This window comes from Halteromyces radiatus, assembly GCF_025201355.1.
Source record: "Halteromyces radiatus strain CBS 162.75 chromosome Unknown BX664scaffold_8, whole genome shotgun sequence".
NCBI lineage: Eukaryota > Fungi > Mucoromycota > Mucoromycetes > Mucorales > Cunninghamellaceae > Halteromyces > Halteromyces radiatus.
The window spans coordinates 678,321-698,260 of NW_026251694.1; the positions used below are offsets into that span (position 1 = coordinate 678,321).

The 19,940-nt window shown below is 33.5% G+C and overlaps 8 protein-coding genes across 8 annotated transcripts; 5 read left to right on the forward strand and 3 right to left on the reverse strand.

Annotated features, from left to right (window-relative positions):
- Positions 1-876: 876 nt before the first annotated feature.
- Positions 877-2,117, forward strand: BX664DRAFT_340678 (uncharacterized protein). Its single transcript, XM_051546863.1, has 4 exons — positions 877-969; positions 1,108-1,493; positions 1,623-1,741; positions 1,801-2,117. The coding sequence occupies exons 1-4, from the start codon at positions 918-920 to the stop codon at positions 2,012-2,014; spliced, it is 771 nt and encodes a 256-aa protein (XP_051397094.1). The 5' UTR covers positions 877-917; the 3' UTR covers positions 2,015-2,117.
- Positions 2,118-2,326: 209 nt separating this feature from the next.
- Positions 2,327-4,051, forward strand: BX664DRAFT_340679 (protein geranylgeranyltransferase-like protein type I beta subunit). The gene is made up of 8 exons (XM_051546864.1): positions 2,327-2,464; positions 2,537-2,673; positions 2,758-2,819; positions 2,895-3,046; positions 3,106-3,238; positions 3,298-3,522; positions 3,581-3,686; positions 3,768-4,051. The coding sequence occupies exons 1-8, from the start codon at positions 2,373-2,375 to the stop codon at positions 3,923-3,925; spliced, it is 1,065 nt and encodes a 354-aa protein (XP_051397095.1). The 5' UTR covers positions 2,327-2,372; the 3' UTR covers positions 3,926-4,051.
- Positions 4,052-4,365: 314 nt separating this feature from the next.
- Positions 4,366-4,641, reverse strand: BX664DRAFT_376212 (uncharacterized protein; the record flags this gene model as incomplete). Its single annotated transcript, XM_051548726.1, has 1 exon — positions 4,366-4,641. A coding segment is annotated over one exon (276 nt), but the record flags the coding sequence as incomplete, so codon positions are not given.
- Positions 4,642-5,432: 791 nt separating this feature from the next.
- Positions 5,433-8,894, forward strand: BX664DRAFT_340682 (uncharacterized protein). The gene is made up of 7 exons (XM_051546865.1): positions 5,433-5,867; positions 5,943-6,032; positions 6,186-6,699; positions 6,761-6,815; positions 6,884-7,716; positions 7,829-8,410; positions 8,485-8,894. Exons 1-7 carry the CDS (start codon positions 5,585-5,587, stop codon positions 8,819-8,821), a joined length of 2,694 nt encoding a protein of 897 aa, XP_051397097.1. The 5' UTR covers positions 5,433-5,584; the 3' UTR covers positions 8,822-8,894.
- A 1,855-nt stretch (positions 8,895-10,749) lies between these two features.
- Positions 10,750-11,592, reverse strand: BX664DRAFT_340694 (uncharacterized protein; the record flags this gene model as incomplete). The annotated part of the gene is made up of 1 exon (XM_051546866.1): positions 10,750-11,592. A coding segment is annotated over exon 1 (656 nt), but the record flags the coding sequence as incomplete, so codon positions are not given.
- A 1,646-nt stretch (positions 11,593-13,238) lies between these two features.
- BX664DRAFT_340695 (ubiquitin-conjugating enzyme/RWD-like protein) lies at positions 13,239-14,536 on the forward strand. The gene is made up of 6 exons (XM_051546867.1): positions 13,239-13,342; positions 13,427-13,498; positions 13,664-13,800; positions 13,918-14,043; positions 14,145-14,224; positions 14,283-14,536. Exons 2-6 carry the CDS (start codon positions 13,489-13,491, stop codon positions 14,338-14,340), a joined length of 411 nt encoding a protein of 136 aa, XP_051397099.1. The 5' UTR covers positions 13,239-13,342; positions 13,427-13,488; the 3' UTR covers positions 14,341-14,536.
- A 96-nt stretch (positions 14,537-14,632) lies between these two features.
- Positions 14,633-17,020, reverse strand: BX664DRAFT_285653 (uncharacterized protein). Its single transcript, XM_051541680.1, has 8 exons — positions 16,743-17,020; positions 16,430-16,679; positions 16,248-16,351; positions 15,996-16,135; positions 15,856-15,938; positions 15,713-15,782; positions 15,604-15,620; positions 14,633-15,525 (listed from the first exon to the last, which is right to left on the reverse strand). Exons 1-8 carry the CDS (start codon positions 16,890-16,892, stop codon positions 14,729-14,731), a joined length of 1,611 nt encoding a protein of 536 aa, XP_051397100.1. The 5' UTR covers positions 16,893-17,020; the 3' UTR covers positions 14,633-14,728.
- A 1,385-nt stretch (positions 17,021-18,405) lies between these two features.
- Positions 18,406-19,837, forward strand: BX664DRAFT_361703 (uncharacterized protein). Its single transcript, XM_051548256.1, has 3 exons — positions 18,406-18,937; positions 19,040-19,099; positions 19,219-19,837. Exons 1-3 carry the CDS (start codon positions 18,481-18,483, stop codon positions 19,812-19,814), a joined length of 1,113 nt encoding a protein of 370 aa, XP_051397101.1. The 5' UTR covers positions 18,406-18,480; the 3' UTR covers positions 19,815-19,837.
- The last annotated feature ends 103 nt before the right edge of the window (positions 19,838-19,940 follow it).

Consider the following 19,940-nt stretch of genomic DNA (forward strand, 5'->3'; position numbering starts at 1 on the left):
AAAAGCCATCTGAAAAAAAAAAAAAAAAAAAAAAAACGGATCGATGTTCTCCATTTTACAGCCAAAATTTTCAAACTCCTCAGCCAAATTTTGGCTGTAAAAATAAATCGTCGAGGGGTTGTCAGGCAATTTTTCGAAAAATGAACAAAATGCTTTTGTGCTCATTGCGGATCAGGTGGCAAGATAAGCGATAAAATGAAATTAGATGATATTAAACTACTTTTTTTAAAGGAATCTAATGGTGGTAGTTTCATTGGATGATGATCATTATTGAATGAGGAATGACGATATTGGCATTTGGTTTTTCATTTTACTCTACCATTTGGGATGTATCATATACATTGTTATTAAGATAAATGAAAGAGAATGTCTTCATCTATGTTCAGTCCAAATTTGGTACGATGATGATCACTTTTGAACGAGAAATGAAAAAACAAAATTTGCTCTCCTGCTAGAATGCTTAATAAATAGGATAGATATCTCTGAAGTATTTTGCATTAGTATTTTTTTTTTTCTTTTGGCCTGTACGACGAAAAAAAAAAAAAATATTGTGAGGGTGTCAAAAGTAGATCAAGGGAACAGGAATAAAGTAAGTGATTTATATATATATCATACTCTTCATATTTATATTCTTTTTTCTATATAGAGGATTAAAATAAGAAGTTTTTAAAAAGGATGATGGTTGAAGTTAGACATACTTCTGCTTGTGAAAAAAAAAATAAGGTCCATGTACCTTGCTCAAGTGTGATGACGTGCAAACTAAACGAAGATGGTGTTGAAATCCGGGGAGCATTTGAAACTCCACCAATCTTTGTCGATGCCTACTTCAATCTTGATCTTTTTTCTTTTCTCTCTTCCTTTTTTTTTTTTCTTTTTCTCTTCGTTGTTTTTTTTATTTCTTTCTACTTTCTATAATCATGTCCAACCCTTTACGTATCTTTGTTCCTGTTAAACGTGTCATTGACTTTGGTAAGTGACAAAATAATTGACAAATAGTTTTTTTTTGTTTTATTATAAGAACAATCTAGCATTTATATCAGATGACTCATTTTTTTTTTAAAAAAAAAAATATCATTATAACATACTTGTACCTTATATTATTTGTAGCTGTCAAGGTTCGTGTGAATCCTGCCAAAACCGATGTTGATCGTAGCGTTAAACACAGTATGAATCCTTTTGATGAAATTGCTGTTGAGGAAGCTGTTCGTATTAAAGAAAAGAACAAGGCTACTGAAGTGGTTGCTATTTCCTGCGGTTCTGCCAAGGCTCAAGAAACTTTACGTACTGCTTTGGCCATGGGTGCTGATAGTGCTGTACATGTGGAAGTCAAGGATGATGCTACTTTACAACCTTTGGCTGTTGCCAAGTTACTCAAGGCTTACGCTGACAAACAAGAAAAGAAACCTGATTTGTTCATTCTTGGTAAACAAGCTATCGATGACGATGCTAATCAAACTGGTCAAATGTTAGCTGGTTTATTGAATTGGTCTCAGGTAAAAAAAAAAAAAATACATATATATATATATGATCTTGAAGAGGAATGAGTGTCAATTGTTGTTTTGGTTGTATATCTTTTTTTCCCACGGTTCATTGACATATCGATTTTTTTTTTTTTATTTTAGACTACTTTTGCTTCCAAGGTGGAAATCGAAGGTGAATCTCTCAAGGTGACTCGTGAAATTGATGGTGGTTTAGAAACTTTACAAACCAAGATGCCTGCTATTATCACCACTGATCTTCGGTAATATTCTCATCTAATTGTATTTTGAATCATGATACTCATGTTTTATTTTAATATAGATTGAATGAACCTCGTTATGCCTCTTTACCCAACATTATGAAGGCTAAGAAAAAACCTTTGACCAAAATTACCCCTGAAGATTTGGGTGTTGATATCTCTCCTCGTATTGAAACTCTCAAGGTGGAAGAACCCGCTAAGCGTCAAGGTGGTCGTACTGTGGAAAATGTAGATGAATTATTGGATAAGTTGAAGAACGAAGCCAAGGTGTTGTAGAATAAGATTCCTATAGTGTAGTTTTTTTTTTATATAGTTTGATACAATTACTTGTTGTTTTAAAACAATTAAAAATAAAAATGGTCGTGTACAATACAATTTATCACTTTTTGTTATATACCTTCAAATAATTTACAAGATTTCTATCATGATGATAATGATATAGTTGATATCAGTAAACTTGGAGAAGCTTTGCATTTCAAATACACAGGCACATGCTTTTCATTCATACATTACCAGCGGGGTTGAAATTTCCTTTCATTCCTTCTGGTCGTCTTTTTTTTTTTTTTTTCTTCTCTGATCTTTTCTATCCCTTCATCTTTTTCATTATACAGACATTGATCGACCGTTATTTATCATGACTGATTTCGAAAGAGAAAAACACATTCAATATTTTTTGTCTAATCTTAGAATGTTACCAAGTCCATATACGGAAACAGAAACGAACAGGTAAGATACACTATGAATTCTTTTTTTTTTTTTTTTTGTAGAAGTATATAAACACTTTTGTTTGCTCTATAGAATGACTTTGGCCTACTTTTGTTTGGGTGGACTCGAACTTTTAGGTGCCTTGGAAACAGTAGTATCGGACCATAATAAAAAAGATTGGATAGAATGGATTTATGCTCAACAGATATTACCAAGTGAAGATGGCAAAAGTAAGGACATACACGGATATTTAAGCGAGAAAAAAAAAAGGTACTTATAGACTATATATGACTTGTTGCATTGATTCCTTATAGATGATCCTCATTGTGGTTTTCGTGGTGCTCCTTGGTCTGGTGAATGTTTTACCCCTAACAAGGTAAGTATAATCTTGTTTTCTCCTTCACGGTGGAACTAATATCTTTTTTTTTTCTTCCTAACTTTTTATATATAGACCATTAGTGAATACCACTATTACGATTCCAGTCATATTGCCAATACGTATACTGCATTATTGAATTTGCTACTTTTAGGTGATGATTTATCTCGTGTCAACCGAAAGGCTATTGTGAATACTATTCGATGCTTACAACAAGAAGATGGAAGGTAATTATTAATTATTCGAAAACGGAAAGAACTATATCACAAGAACATCTTCTTTATAGTATAGCGCCTACATTTGACAGCTTGGAAAGGGATGTACGTTTCATTTTTTGCGCAGCAGCGATATCTTACATATTGAATGATTGGAGTGGGTTGAATATTGAAAGAACAGTGGAACATATCAAGTCATTACAGGTACAAAAAAAAAAAAGAATAGGTGACATTATATTTATTTTATGCTTTTTATTTTATAGTCTTATGAATATAGTATTGGACAATGCCCTGGGGAAGAAGCTCATGGTGGATCGACCTTTTGTGGTGTTGCTGCTTTGACTTTGATGGGCAAACAAGATGAAGGATTACTGGATAAAGATCAAATGGTGAAATGGTGTCTTGATCGACAATCTACCGGTTTCCAAGGAAGACCTAACAAACAGCCTGATACTTGTTATTGTTTTTGGATTGGAGCAAGTTTGAAGGTAACACTTCATTCGTATAAACTGTAATTTAATTATAATTTTTATTTTTTTTTAATAGATGCTCAATGCTTTTCAATGGATCAATCATGAAAATTTACGAGGATTCCTGATGACAACACAAACAAAAATGGGTGGATTTGGTAAAGATGATAAATCATTTCCAGGTAAGGAGTGTTTCGTTTTAAAGGATTTATTCGCTAGTCGACTTATTTATGAATGTTTAATCTTTTTGATTTATATACTAGATGTTCTTCACTCATATATGGGTATTGCTACACTATCTTTACTTGGTGAACCTGGATTACGTACAATGGATGAAGCTGTGAATTTACCAACAACTGGGATGGAACGACTGAAACAAAACTGTGTATTTTGGAACGCATCGCAAGATACCTCTTTATAATGACCTTTAGAATAGTAATAGTTTTGTAGTATAGTATATAATATGGTATCATCAGTTAGATTTGAATTGTATCAATAAAAAAAAAAGGAGGGGTTGGATGATGATGTAGATGATTCTAGACGATAACCTGGGTTGAAGCTACTCTTGATTTTTTGTTATTTGGAAAACACAAGGATATGACACCAGTATTAATTGCGAACCATTCTATACACAAAGTAGCTATAAGTACACAGACAATCACGTTCAATTGATCTTGAATATGACTAGTTAAAGGAATAGAGCAAGGGCTCATGGAAGAAGTTATTGGACATGGTTTCACCGGATGATCTCTTCGACTAGTGTAACCACAACAAGAAAACTCCGTAAAATGGAAAAAAAAAAAGAAAGGTTAATAATAAAAAAAAAAAAACATATAATGATATAGAATGGAATTTTCTTACCTTATTTTGAACATAAAGACGATAATCAGTTGGAGCATTTGCCCATATCTTAGTTAATATAGAATAAAGATGAGAAGAATAATCATAAGAAAGAAAGATCAAAGCAATATGATAAATCATAACCAAAGCCATTCCTACTATATAAATAAGATGAATGGAACGCATAGATGTTACTTTATAAAAAAGACTAATAAGACCAATGACAGACATAAAGACAAGTAACAATGCAAGTATACCGATACCCTTTAGTAGGTTTGGCGGTAACAAATAAGCTGCTTGAAACTGTTGATAATTGGCCAAGATCACTGAGATCAAAATGCCCACCGAAACGCCGCCGGAAAAGGCATGAAATGCAATCATCATTATATTACTTTTTTTTTTTTAAGGGTCATAATATTTATTTAAAAAAAAAAAAAGAATAAATCTTTTTATCTTTCTGTTTTTCCAATAGTTTAGTAGTGATTCTTTTACCTTGATTTCATTAATATAGACTTTTGTTTGCAAAAAAAAAAAAAAAAAAAAAAGGAAAGAAAGAAAGAAAGATATGGAGAATTATCAAATTTACTTTTGGCCCATCAAAAAAAAAAAAGGGATTTTGTTCAACATTCATGCTGATAGATACAACTCCGTTTTATATGTTTGAAGTTTACTTTTTTGAGTTAAAACATTCTCATAGGGGGGACTGGATGAACGATATTCATGAGAATGATAATAATGAGCTCAGATGAATTGATGATGATTACCTTTTTGTCGGTAGGGAAATGGTGAAACTGTGAAAAAGACAGGTTGAGAATTTTCGAAACAACAAAAGCTTTCGATTTCCGATAGAACGTACACCCCCAATTTGGTTATTGAGTGGAGACAAAAAAGAAAAAATATCTTTTTTTTATTTTTGTCGTTTTTCTTCCTTTTGCTTTTTTACTTTTTTTCATTTTCAATTTTTTCACTTGTTTTCTTTTCTTTATTTTTCTTTTTTATAAAGGAAACATTACTTATATTATATTTTATTATATTTGTATATTTCAACCAACCTTTGTATATCTCTATTCACCTCTTTTTTTTTTTTTTTTTTATTTTCTCTATAACATACAAAAAAAAAAAAAAAGACACCTATTACCTTTTTATATCGTTTGGTTGAATTCTTCATTACTTGTTCCTATTTGTCTAATATATATTTTCATTACTCGTTTTACTTACTTCAATAAGCGGAAACAACTTCATGACCGATAACCTACTTGAAACGACATTCAAGAATACTACCAAACAAGTGACTTCAAAAGCATCTACAACAAATACTGGCACTGTTACTACAACTACTACTACTACAACAAGTACAACGTCAAAGAACAATTCTATTTCTCAAGATCAAATGACAATGGAAACTAGTAATAAGGAAAACAAACCTCTTGTCCCTGCTCCTATTCCTGTTACTAATGCATGGAACTTACGAATGCATGGTAACGATTCTACAGTGAAAATATCCGAAGTATCTCAAGGACAAGGTAAATAAGAAAAAAAAAACACCACTTTTCGTTTTATATATAGGTATTTATTACTATCTTTTTAAAAAACCTTAGACACCAAATCCTGGCCTGCTCCTAATGAAATTACTATTGAAGAAGAAAATCATCCAAGTGAAGCCAAGAAAGAAAAGTTTACAACCAAAGGTAACAAAAAAAAAAAAATACTCTCACATGGAACCTGCATTATCATTATTATCATCATCACACAACATCTTTCCTTCAAGTTTCACAGTCTGCGGTTAGGGAATTACACAAAAATTAAAATATGCTCTTACTTTTATTGATGAACCTTGTTAGGGCGAAGCCAGTGGAAACATCTGACACCTACTATTACTCATACAACACCAACTCCAGGTCGATCATCATCATCATCAGGTGCAGGTCGTGAAAGTAGTAGTCATAATCGTAACAAGGAAAAGAAATCATCAAAATCTCGACATAAACAACAAAAAAAGGATGGTGAAAAGAAAACAACTTCAACAACGACATCTTCCGCTGACAAGGCTTCAACAACTATTTCACCGAAACCAACAAATGAAAAGGGTAATACCGGCGATGGCCGTGGGAAAAAGGGAAAACAAAAAGATGGTCAACAACAACGTTCAAAAGGAAATGCCCGTGGAGAAAATAGTCAACGACAACAAAAGAAAAATCATGGAGATTCATCACGCACAACGGGAAACTCGACTAGCGATAATAATCATCATGAAAGACGTCGTCAAAATTACTCTTCACCGTATTCCGATACCTCTTTACCTGTTTATGTCAACGTGGATGCTGAAACTTTGAAATCTTATATTATTCAGCAAATGTAAGTTAATTGTTACAAAGTCAAAAGAATAATTTCTGACACTTTGTTTTGAATTGTATAGTGAATATTATTTCAGTATTGATAATTTATGCAAAGATCTCTTTTTACGCAACAAAGTAATGGAAAAATAAGAAATAGAGAAAAGGAAAAAATGAATGATTTATTTATATTTTTATTGATTTAGATGGATTCAGAAGGATATGTTAATATCCAACTATTAGCCAATTTTAACCGTGTCAAAGGACTGACGACTGATTTGGACTTGATCAAGGAAGCAATGAAGGATAGTCAACTATTGCAAATAAAAGGCGACAAGATTCGAAAAAGTGAAGGTTGGGAAAATTGGGTGATTCCTCCTCCTGTTGCTGTGCCACCTGCTCATCCGGAACCTCAGCATCCAAGTACCACTGCGGCTGATATTGTCAAACACAACATCAATGACAATACAATAACTACTGAAAGAACCATGAATGCTACTTTACCACATCCTCCTATTCCTCATTCATCGCCACGACAAAAGTCATCACCAGCTGCGACATCATCAACCATCAGATCTCTCAATAATAGTCCGAACCCTAATGACAAGTCCAAAGATGTGAAAGATGATTTTGAAAATGATTTGTTCGATTTTGATGACGACGAAGAATGGCACGATGATCGGCGACCAAATACATTGAAGAAATATTATATCTCGGATGACGACTCGGACGAAGATCAAGAAATTGATGAAGACACGGTTGCTCGTATTATGATTGTCACTCAACGCAACAATAGAGGTGATCGATCACATACATCCTACGACAGGGCCAAGGTAAATGATGATCTCTATGATATGATCAACGAAGGCTTACATGAATATGAAACTGGATTACATCGACACAATCATCAAGACTATTCTAAAGTAAATACCATGGATCAAGAACATTTTGAACAACTTTCAGCATCTCAAAAACAACATAGTAATGGTGAACAAGTTGGTAGCCAGATTTCATCTAGCAAGATTGTGGTGGCAAAAAAGTAAGAAACAAAAAAAAAAAAAAAAAAAAAAAAAAAAAAAAAAAGGATATCAAATTGATCATCATCTTTTTTTTTTTTATTTCTATTATTATCATTATTATTATTTATCAAGTATTCAAAACGACAACATGAAAACAAGATTCTATCCGGTTCGACGGGAATCATTACCTTTATACAGAGGAGGATTATCTGATATTACAATGTTGAAACTCCCTGATGACCACAATAACAATAATACTTCAATGGTTGGGAACGAACATGGTCACGTTGGTTGGGTAATTGGTGATCAAGCTTATCATTACAATCCAAATGATATTTATTCGTCAAGTCTAGGAAAATCACCATTATCAACTTCTTTTACAGCTATGACAAATGCTAGTATGCCTACTGCTGGAACTGATGCAACTGGTGGATCATTGTACACACCTTCTTCTTTGGACACAATGGCACATTCAATTCCTAGCTTCCAACATCCAAGTCATTCCTTATTACGCGAAAAAGGTTTTGTACAACAAAAGTATTACAAGTATCATGCCAAGGCACTTAAGGAACGAAAGCGTCTAGGTGTGGGTCAATCTCAAGAAATGAATACATTGTTTCGATTCTGGTCACATTTCTTACGGGATCATTTCAATAAACGCATGTATAATGAATTCAAGAAGTTAGCTGTGGATGATGCTAATCATGACTATCGGTAATGAAAAAAAAATAATTATTATTTTGTTGGATAAATATATCTGATCTTTTTTTTTGGGGGGGGGGATATAGATATGGATTGGAATGTTTGTTTCGATTTTACTCTTATGGATTGGAAAAACGATATCGTCGCGAAGTCTTTGAAGATTTCCAAGATTTGACATTGGCAGATTATGATACTGGACATCTATATGGATTAGAAAAATTCTGGGCATATCTTTATTATCGGAAGGACAAGAAGAAACGAGAAATCAAGCCTACAGAACGATTGTCTTTATTATTGAACTCTTATACTTCAGCCAATGATTTCAAGAATGCAAAGGCTCCAGAGGCGGTGGCTACCAATATCAAACTTCCTCATCATGGTCGTCAAAATAAACATACTATAGCAGCAGTCACTGAATCCTAAATTACTATTATTATTTTACTATTACTTTGTCTCCATCATTCAATATGTAGTTCCACAGTTTTTTTTTTTTTTTCACTCTTTATCATGTATATTTTTTTTTTCTTCACGCACATACGCTCTTTATCTTTTTTTTTTCTTCATTTGCTGTTTTCATATTTGTTATATAGATTTTCGCTTTATTATTATATATTTATATTCTTTTCTATAGTGATTTGAATAAAATAAAAATATCTTTTCTATCAGGCTGTATGATTCTTCCAGCAAAAATTATTCGCAAAACTTGAATTTTAGGGTACAATTCAAGTTTTGTGTTCAGCACAGAGGCATGATGTATCCGTCTTCAACCAGTCCAGGATGAGAAGAGATCAAAGTTTGGAATATCTTATCAATATTGTTGTTATCGTTTTCTGTTGATGAGATTGACCGCCGGAAGGATGGAGGAAGTTTGCCAGTAACTTGTTGCCATAATCCAGTGATGATCATATTCATACTTGCATTTGTGTCTCGTGATTCAGCAATCATTCCAGCTTGACGTCCTTTGCAATCAGGGTTTTGACAAATAACAGTTCCCAGATTTAATTTTCCATTAGCTTTCTTCGGATGATAGATAGGCTCATGACAACGGCAGCAGAGTTTTGTCGTTCTAAATTCATCTGTATGGAAGATAGAAGAATGTTGACCAAGAGCTTGTAATAAGGGTCCATGACCTCTTCTTAAAAATCCACCGATACGTGAGTTTCTACCACGGCCCGCCTTTCCATAAAAGTAATGTAATTTTTGTCCAGGTTCTTCTTTTACTTGTCGTTGGTGATGTTTGATGACTACATGTGTTCCCTTTTCGCTGTATATCGTTGCAGTTCGTTTCCACCGCTGATTGTATTTTTGATCACAATAGAAATCCTGGAGAATAGGTGAGCTGTCCTTGACCAACTAGATAAATTGAAATGATTGCATTCATTAATATTCATTGTCTTTTTTTTTTTTTTTTTTTTTTGGTCTCCGTGATGATGTATAATAATTGATCCTACCTTATGATTTGTCATGATTTTTTGTAGACTTGTTTCATATAAACGGACATCAATTGATCCAGCCAACTTTTCTTCTACTTGCTTGACGGAAAGCACACCTTGAGTTTGAGACTAGTAATTAAAAAAAAATAGGTTATTGACATCCTTATTTTTTTTTTTTTGGAATCACTTACTTTGTTATGATCACGTCTCTTTCTAAATTCTATTCCCTTGCGATGGCGTTTGGAGAAAGTTTGATCGTCGAGATGTTTACTGGTAATTGAGTATTTCTTCAAAGTAAGCATTTCCTTTTCATCGCCATCACTATCCACCTTTTCTACTAATGTTTCCAATGGTTGATAACGATTGTTGATTGCCAAATAGTACAGTACTTTCTTGATATCAGCACTTGTAGCTTGGACCATGGTTGCCAGACCCGGATCACATCCAACAAAAATACTTCCATTTTCCCATTCGTTACCAGTAGATGATGAGGATAGGCTAATATCTGTCGTGTCAGTTGAATAAAACTCGTCAAAGAGGTCCTTCTTCTCTGTCTTGAGGGCTGATATCTTCCGTAACACAACAAGCTTCCGTCGAAGTAGATCGTCACGCTGTCGCTTCTTTTCTGCCCGCTGTTTAATTAAAAAATCTTTCGTTGGGAGATCTTCCAGATCATCATGTGTTGTGTCGGCAATAGATTCAATTTGTTTGTTGATATTCATAATATTCATCTTCGTTTCATCTATTTCTTTATTCAACTTGCGCAATTCTTCAGCTGGTGTTGATAAGGAAGCGTCCAGTGACTTTATCTTTTCTTGCATTGTAATCTCTTCAGATAACTTTCTTTTTCGTCGTACGTTGGTTGCTGATGGCTTGATATCAGTGTCAATTGGTTTTTCTTTTTTGGAATGTAGCCGCACCGCACCATAGTTAGTGATTGTGATTCGATTGGAGAAGATAAAGCCAGTCTTTTTCGCACAGAGTCTTCGCCTGGTTGGAAGATCAAAAAAAGCACCAAATAGTTCATCCTGGAATTTGATTGACTTGGTAATATTGCTTATTATGTCACCGTTGGGAAGAAAAACATCGAATCCATACGAATGTAGAGGTTGCACAGTTCCACCTTTTGTTCCGCCAACACGTCCTTTCAACGAGCACAGAGTCAAATACAATCTTGTTGGATCCAAAGTAATGGAATAGGTCTTGGAATGTTTTACAACTGGTACAGATCGTCTTACAAATTTCTCGTTTCCAGTTGAGCGAAGAATATGATTGCATACCGTAACAAGAGGGAAATTGAGAAGGGGATGCCGATCTACATCGTCATCATATACCTTGGGTAACAGATATGGTGAGAAAAATTGATACAAAAGGAGTACTGAATTGGCTTCGTCATCGTTAAATTCCATATCTGGCGCATGCATCTTAAGATCCTCGACAGTTAACGGTTGATCGATGTTCTTTTTGAATAGAATTGACTTCACAAAATTTGCAATTTTCTTCAGTCGATTGTAGGAGGGGTTAACATGAATGGTTTCAGGGGCATCCACTTCCATCGGAGCACTAGTATCATCCACCAAAGTAACATCCAAATTCATTTGAGCATTAGTATCGTCCACCAAAGGAATCTCCACGTTAACCTGTGCAGTAGTACTTGAATTGAGAATAGAGGATTGCATCAAGTGTTCGAGAATTTGTTGCTCCTTCTGAAGAACGTCTGGTCTATTTATATTATCAAACTGTTGCAACCGATTTATTCTTTTGCTGTGGCGTCTGATTTGGCACTTGAATGTAAAAGAATTCTTTGGACTCTTTGGTTGTGATTTTCTAATTATATATAGATAGGTTAATAATGTGAACCATCCATCATCATCATCATTAAATCATCAATATGCATTACCTTTCTTTCAATTCATTCTTATTTTGGTCCTTTTTTGGAAGAATAAGCCGACACCGAAGAACAGTCATAATAGTTCTTGATAGCAGACGATCCACTATATCACCTTGATATATATTCTTTAAATTGGTGGCGTACGTATTTAAATAAGGCTGAATAATGGTAGATAATCCAGGTGGCATATCAGTAAGGTTTAGGTTGGTGATGTCCGGTAAGTCCAAATTCCAGTTCAGTATACCGTCCTTGTTCGAATCATGACTTGAAGAAGTAGAAGGACCAGCAATGTCAGTAAGAAAGGTTTCTTGAGAGTTATGAGTTGAGGTCAACAGATGCATCAAATGGCCGCCAGTATACAGTTCAAATAGACGTCGTTCAGCTTTGGTGGCATTGTTGTGACTGGCCATGAGTTTCTTGACATCATAAGAAGGAGGAGAGATCAGTGGTGGTGGAAGGACCTTGGTAATCTTGCATTCAGGTAGAATACTAGTTATTTCTACAGGTGGACCACTAAGAAAAAAAAAAGAGCATATGAGTATATGACTAGTATTTCATGATCACTATTTACTTACGTGGTTCGTTTCAAAAGGTCTAACAAAACCAAAGTTGAGATATCCGCCATTATATTGGTAATTATCTTCTGTGACTTCAGAAGTGATTGATGGATGATGTTTTTCTCCAGGACGGACAAATCTGGTCGTAAGATTGTCTTCAATTGAGAAGTAATTGTATTGTGAATAAAATTATCCTCATTATCTTGATTATTATTGTTGTTGTTGTTGTTGTCGTTGTTGTTGTTGTTATCGTTGTTTTTTAATTCCTCTAATATATTGGCAGCGTTCTTATTCACAAATTCTTTATAAAGGCGAACATAGGGTATAGCTTTCGAGTCTACAGTTGCTCTAACTGTATCTTTGGAAAAGTCGGTTGAGTTTTCTAAATAAAAGTTAGATTAATATTGGAATAGATGTATATATGTATATGTATACTACCTTGGTTATACAGTTCAACAGTCTTTTTGTAAAGGTTTGGTATTGTTCGCTTTCTTTCTTGTTGTTGACAATAGTTTGATAGAATCTCGGATTCGGTTTTCTTCTTTTTGTTTGTCCAAAGCTTATGTAAATCTTCGCGTACTAATACTTGGAATACTTTGTTGAAATATGATATACAGGTATCTTTGTCTAACTGTGGTATAGTAATTGTCTTTCTTGTTTCTTGTAGATGTAGTTGTGCTTTTCGGTAAGAATCAAATGACATGGCGATATAATAAATGTAAAACAAGGTGAATAATTGTGCATTCTTAGAAGAATCAAATGAAATGGTATAATAATATATTAGATATAAAATAAGGTGATATGATAAGCAAGTATAAAAAAAAAAGGAAGAAATAGAAGTAAATTTGAATTGTACCCTAAAATTCTCGTTTTGCAAATTATTCATAGGCGGGAACTAAAAATGGGGATGTTTTTTTCGAGGTGTCTTCCACCTTTTTTTTTTTTTTTCTCGTCCTCTTTTCTTTTTTTTTTTTTTCCCTTCTGTTTTCATTATTTTACATTATCCCAACACCTTGTTCCTTACACCCTCTCTTCTTTTTGATTGTTGATTTGGTTGAACAGAGTAAGTCCTTTGTATAGATATAAATTATCCTCTTTTTTCATTTTAAGATGTTAATCCTTTCATTTCTTTATCTTAACAAAATAGACAAGTCTCAAGTCTATATATACATACAACATACATATTAACCTCTTTACTCAATTTATACCATGGCCACAGGTAGGAAGAATAAAAAAAAAACTTGACAATAGATTGATTTTATGATTCTCCTTTTATTATTATTATTATTGTTGTTGTTGGATGATGGAGGGAAAAAAAAATAAACATTAAACAGGGATACTAATTTTGGACCTTTTTTTTTTTTTTTTTTTTTTTTTTTTGTAGTTCCTCGCAATTTCCGACTATTAGAAGAATTAGAAAAGGGTGAAAAAGGTATTGGTGATGGTACCTGTAGTTATGGTTTATCTGATGATGATGTCCTCATGCACCATTGGCATGCTACTATTCTTGGTGCTCCTCACGTAAGTTAAATAATAAAATATATGGTTAAAAGAAGTATTTTATTCCATATCTTTGTTTGTTTTCATCAAAAAGATAAATATTCATCATTATTTTTTATTATTATTATTATCCTATAGTCCGTACATGAAAATCGTATTTACAGTCTGAAGATTTATTGTGGTGATAATTACCCTGATCAACCTCCTCAAGTACAATTCGTATCAAAAATCAACTTACCTAGTGTTCATCCTGATAATGGCATGGTAAGTCTTCCTTTTTTTTTTTTTTTTGCTGACTTAACATGTTATTTGTGTCACTTTGACTCACTTGATTTCTCTTTCTATATCATTCTATTTACTTTTAGGTCATTAATCAAGCTTTGCCATGCCTTGCTCACTGGAAACGATCATTCTCTTTGGAAACTGTTTTGACTGAATTGAGAAGGTAAAAATATCAATGAATTAGATGTAATATATGATTCATTCTTTTATTTTGATAATAGAGAAATGGCTACGGTGGGTAGAAAATTGCCTCAACCTATGGAAAATACCACTTACTAGATTCAATGATCCTCCCTCTCCTTCCCTTTGATCTTATCATGTTTATTTTATCTCATCCTTTCTTTTTCACAAGACAAGTACGCTTAGCATACACACTCACAATCTTCCCTTCATGTTGATTTGAATTACTTCAAAACTTTTTTTTTTTATGATGACAATAAAAAAAAAAATTAAAAAACTACCATATGAAACAAAATACCCTTTTTTGGATTAGGAAAGAAAATGCGTAAATGAATTTGATGGATTACTGCGGAATAAATGGATCAATATAGAATAGACTTTTACTTCTTTTGGTGATGACTTCAAAAAAATAATGATTTTTCTTTATTAATATTAGGGAATACAAAAGAACTAAACTGATGATGTGGACTGAAAAAAAAAAAAAAGATTAACGACGTTCTTCATCAGCAGGGGCATGTAATCCGCGCATTCTTGACCAAATTTCTTCGTGTCGAGCCATGGGTGTATCATCCTGAGGTCGTTGTTCATCTTGAATCAATTGTCTTTCCCATTGATCATGATCGGAAGCAGTATAGGTTCGTAATCCAGTACTTGGTTGATCATTGTAATTAAACATAGGATAATTGTTTCCTTCTTGTTCTGATTTCGTGGAAAGAGCACCAGGCATCCATCGAGGATTCAATTGTCGTGTCTTGTTGCGTTGATGACGACGGTAAAAGAAGAAAGCTGCACCAAGGCATAGAATGATGAAGAGTGGTACGCCTACACCAATCCCTCCCTTTTCAGAGCTAGTCAGTTGTGTACTGGGAGCATTGGGATTACTGATCACTGTGGTGTCGTATATTTTGGGAGCATTGCCATGAGTCTGAGGTTGTGCTGGTGGTGCTGGGAATGTAAAACTACAACTTGGGGATGAATTGATACCGGCAGGTGAATATCCAGAAGGAATAGAAGATGTCCATGACCACAGATTGGTATCCAAAATCGAAAGATTGTTGTTGGGAATAGGTTCACCTTGATTATGACCACTGATGCCCAGCATGGTGATCATGAATTGTCCGTGCATATATGCTTGATGTAATGCCCTACCATCAGCATGTCCACTGATTTCCTGCTTTCTCCACGTCAATGTACAGGTATCCAAAATATAAACATCATTTGTCACATTCTGAAGATCGTCTGCTGTCACACCGCCAAAAATAATAATTGATTGACCATCTTGAGCTAAGAAGAAGAAGAAGAACAAATATATATATATAATGAGTTATCACATCGTTATTATCCCATCCAATATTTATTTACCTGCCACAGCAGAGAATCTATATACAAATATATATATATATATATAATATCTTGGTTTAGTTTCTATCACTATAAAATAATCATCATCAATATTATATCTAAAACTTACTCTGTTCGTGCGGAAGGAATATCACCCAATGTTTCCATAGCCACTCCAACCCCAGTATTGATATCATAGACTAAATTATATAAATAAATATAAATCAGAATGATTCCATCCACTTGTTTTGATTTATATATTTTTTCTATTACCAAAGGCACTAGCAAAATCAGTAATCATCTTTGTTGTATCATTGACTTTAACATAACCACCCAAAGTGATCAATCGATTGTTCCTATCAAATCATAAACCTAGTATTAAGAAAAAAGCTAGACTTTTGAATTGAACTTACACTAGCGTTGTTGTATGACCAAATCGAGCAGCGGGAGATCCATAATATGACGTGATAGAGGCTTGAGTGATGGTTAAAGCAGTTCCACTTTCACTCACTTGATAATAGTACAAATCATTGAAAGTATTGATATTACCACTCTAACATATCAAATGAAGATGATTAATAACAATGGGTGAGTTGATGGTCTATTAACCATTGTACATTTATTTATTCTCTTTTTCTTTTTTTTTTTTTGTATGATTCGTTTACCATGCCAAATTCAAAAGGTACTCTTCCACCGAATATCCATACTTTGTTGTTGATTTTATCTACTGTAGCCGTCATTTGAGATCGAGGTGTCATAGAACCAGAAACTAAAAAAAAAAAAGGATGACAACGATTGATATAAATGTATACCCATCATTCTTTTCTTGTTTTCTTTAAATGCTTACTGCTTGAGAGTAACCAGTTTCCTTGAAGAGTATCATAAATAACAGGAGTACGTTGAATACCAGTAGTTTCAGCATCACCTCCTTGAAGATAGATATAATTATTCTTGTTGTTAGGACTAAAGGCAACACCATAGATATATGAGCTGATGGATTGTGTAGTAGCAAGAGGTGGAGATTGAGACCAAGGAGGACAAGATGTATCTACCTGTTGACTAAGATCGAGAGCCCATGTATCCATATATGTTTTATTCTATTGAAGGAAAACCGAATTAACCAAAAAGAAAAAAAAAATAAAATTTGAATAATGATTTACCAAAGTTCCACCAAACACATATAACTTTTTATCGTCCACACTGGCCAAATCATAATAATACCGGTCTGAAGGAGCTGGTGTTGTGCATTGTGCTAAAATAGAAGGTAAAGAGAAGGCAATAAGGAATAAAGTGGCAAACAAGTTCCCCATTGTTAAAACACAGGGATATATAAGAAAAAAGAATATAGTAACGAATGGATAGGGAGGGTAAAAGGAAAGGAAGTGAAAAAAAAAAGATGAACTAGTGAAAGAAAGGTGGGGAAAAAAAAAAAAAAAAAGAATGAAAAAAGATATAAACACTTTTTTTTTTTTTGATGGCCAGAACTATTTTAAAAAAAAAAATAGATTGTGTCACACACCCTTACTAACAATGGAAACGAGAGGGAAATGGATGATAATCGTGTAACTCTCATATGAAAACCCCACCCCATCATCATCATCATCATTTATTTATAACAAAAAAAAAAAAAAGAAAAGAAAAGAAAAAGTATATATCTTTACAAATATACAGTAACTAACTAACTTCTGACCTGCATTACTGTATATTCATTCATACCTGAACAAGCAAAAATGAGAAGTATATTTCTTATTATATTTTTAATAAAAGTAAGGATATTGTTTTAAATTGAAAGATCTCATTATAATACAAATTGGTATCAATACAACTAACCAATATTCACTTTCATCTGCTTGCATAAAAATTTTCTTTTTTGTACCTGATTCATCTGAAATGCTCTCAACTTCTGGATCTTACAAAACCAAAAATATTCAAACTCCACTGTTTAAAATAGCCTGACAAAAAAGATCTTTTTCTATTTTTCACATTCTTTCTTCTTTTCTTTTTTTATCTTTTTTTTTATTATTATTTTACTTTTTGTATAGGTGTGAATAGGTTATAATAGCAAGAATATTCAGCAGAATGGACATAACAGGATAGATATGCAACAGGATAGACATACCACAAGATCAAGGCCGATGATTCAATAGGATATATTTTAGGTTAGGATATATACAGTTGGATCCAAATGGAACTCATAGACAACTGGATTATGCACAAGTATCATTTTGTTGATCCTTTTTTTTTTGGTTGACTTTTCTCTCTCTCCTCTTTTGCTATGGTGATTCTCTTTTATTGGTACTTTAGTGTTTAGAATGATTTTATTTTATTTTATATTCAATAAAGTCACCTTGTTATTAACATCACTCTCATTTTATTTATCGAACAAATATTAATCAATTATCATACACTATTTGCATAAGACAATATCATCAGATTACTACCATCTTTATCGAATACTTAAAAAGAAACAATGAAAATAAGGAATGGAATGTATACTCTTTTGAGTATCGTGATAGGGGAAATCAACTTTGACGTGGTTATTGTATAAACTAGGATAAACAAAGTCAAGGTATGAAATATATAAATACTAACTACAAAAACATCATTAGTAAATTAATAAAAAGAAAAATCAAGGAGACAGGAAACCAATCATATATTCTCTTAAAACGAAAAGAATATTATTATATTCAAATAGATTGACACTTATCTGTAAGCATATAAGTATATATAGATTTAAACCTAAAAAAGAATCTTTCTTTCTTTTGTGCCTAATTCGACATCCCCTTAATTTTTTTTCTCTCTCTCTTTCTTTCTTTTTTTTTTCTTTTCCTTTTTCTTTTTCTTTTTCTTTTACCTTCATTTCTTTCCATTTTGTTTTATCATATCATCCTCTTTTCAATGAAGGTCAACCGATGTTTTCTATTTTTCTTTTGTATCTTCATTAGTGTTCATTTTATCCAAGCTGATATAATAGGAGGATTACTTGGAATAAATGGATCAGATAAAAACGATAACCCACCATCACCTAATAATGGTCCTCCTTTACCTGGAAACACACCACCATCATCAGCGCAACCAAGTCCACCATCTAATAATGATAATAATAAATCAAATGGAAATAAACAGCCATCACCCAATCAATCATCACCTACCAGTCCTCCTCCTCCTTCTTCTTCCTCTTCTTCCCCTTCTTCATCATTACCCCTTCCTCCCCCTACATCTCCAGTCTCTTCATCTTCTTCGGTCAACACAGGTGATAATACTAATAATACCACTCCTCAACCCAACAAAGTCACACCTCCCGTCTCATCTACTAGTACTGAGTCCAGTGAGAATAAGCATCGCCCTAGTAATGGTAATAATGGATCATCTCATCCTAGTACAACCATTACCTCTTCTACTGATAATAATTCTCCTGCATCTACATTTACAAATCCGGATGATGCTTCTCCATCAGCGGATTCCTCTCCTCATAGTAGCACGGGTACAATAGCTGGTGCCGTGGTGGGTGGTCTAGGTATAAAAAAAAAAAAAAAAAAAAAAAAAAAAAAAAAGAGTACTATTGATATGATGATAGATGATAATGATATTCTCTCTCTCTCTCTTTATATATATGTATGTATGATCATATACTAGTTGGTCTTGCCATGATTGGAGGGATAGTGACATGGTTTAATCGACAGGGTGGATGTACTAAACGACAACGTGGGGGAAGGGATGATGGGTTTAAACAGACTGATGATTACTCTATCGATATTACACCTCATTCTTCACCATCCCCTGGTATGCAACCATCAACAGTTACAACAAATCCAGGTATGATGGAAATGACACCTGCATCCCCCTTTGACTACTCTAGGCGATTTGTGGCACCTGGAATGATGCCAAACGCCAATAATTCTATGGCATATATGGATCATCAACAACAATATGAACAGCAGTATGAACAACAAGATTATCAACAGGACTATCAACAGGATTTTCAACACCAACAGCAACAACAGGTACATCATGATCAAGGAATGATGATGATGGATTCTGTACCAATGCATCAACAAGAAGGTATTATGACATCGGATGGTGGTTATTATTATACTCAACAACAATCAGAGTATGATGGTTACAGTACTCCCACAGTCGTAGATGGTTCCCCTCCATCGGTGCCTTATTATCATGATCCCTATTATAAACCCGGTACTGCGGGCCAAACTTATAAACCCAATGCAATGTGATTCAATAAAAAAAAAAATTCAACCTTAAATGAATTAAACAAAAATTCTGAGTTGTTTATCTAAAAAAGAGATCGTAGGAAATTCAAAAACGTATTTCCCACAATCTCTTCTGGATTTCCTTTTTTA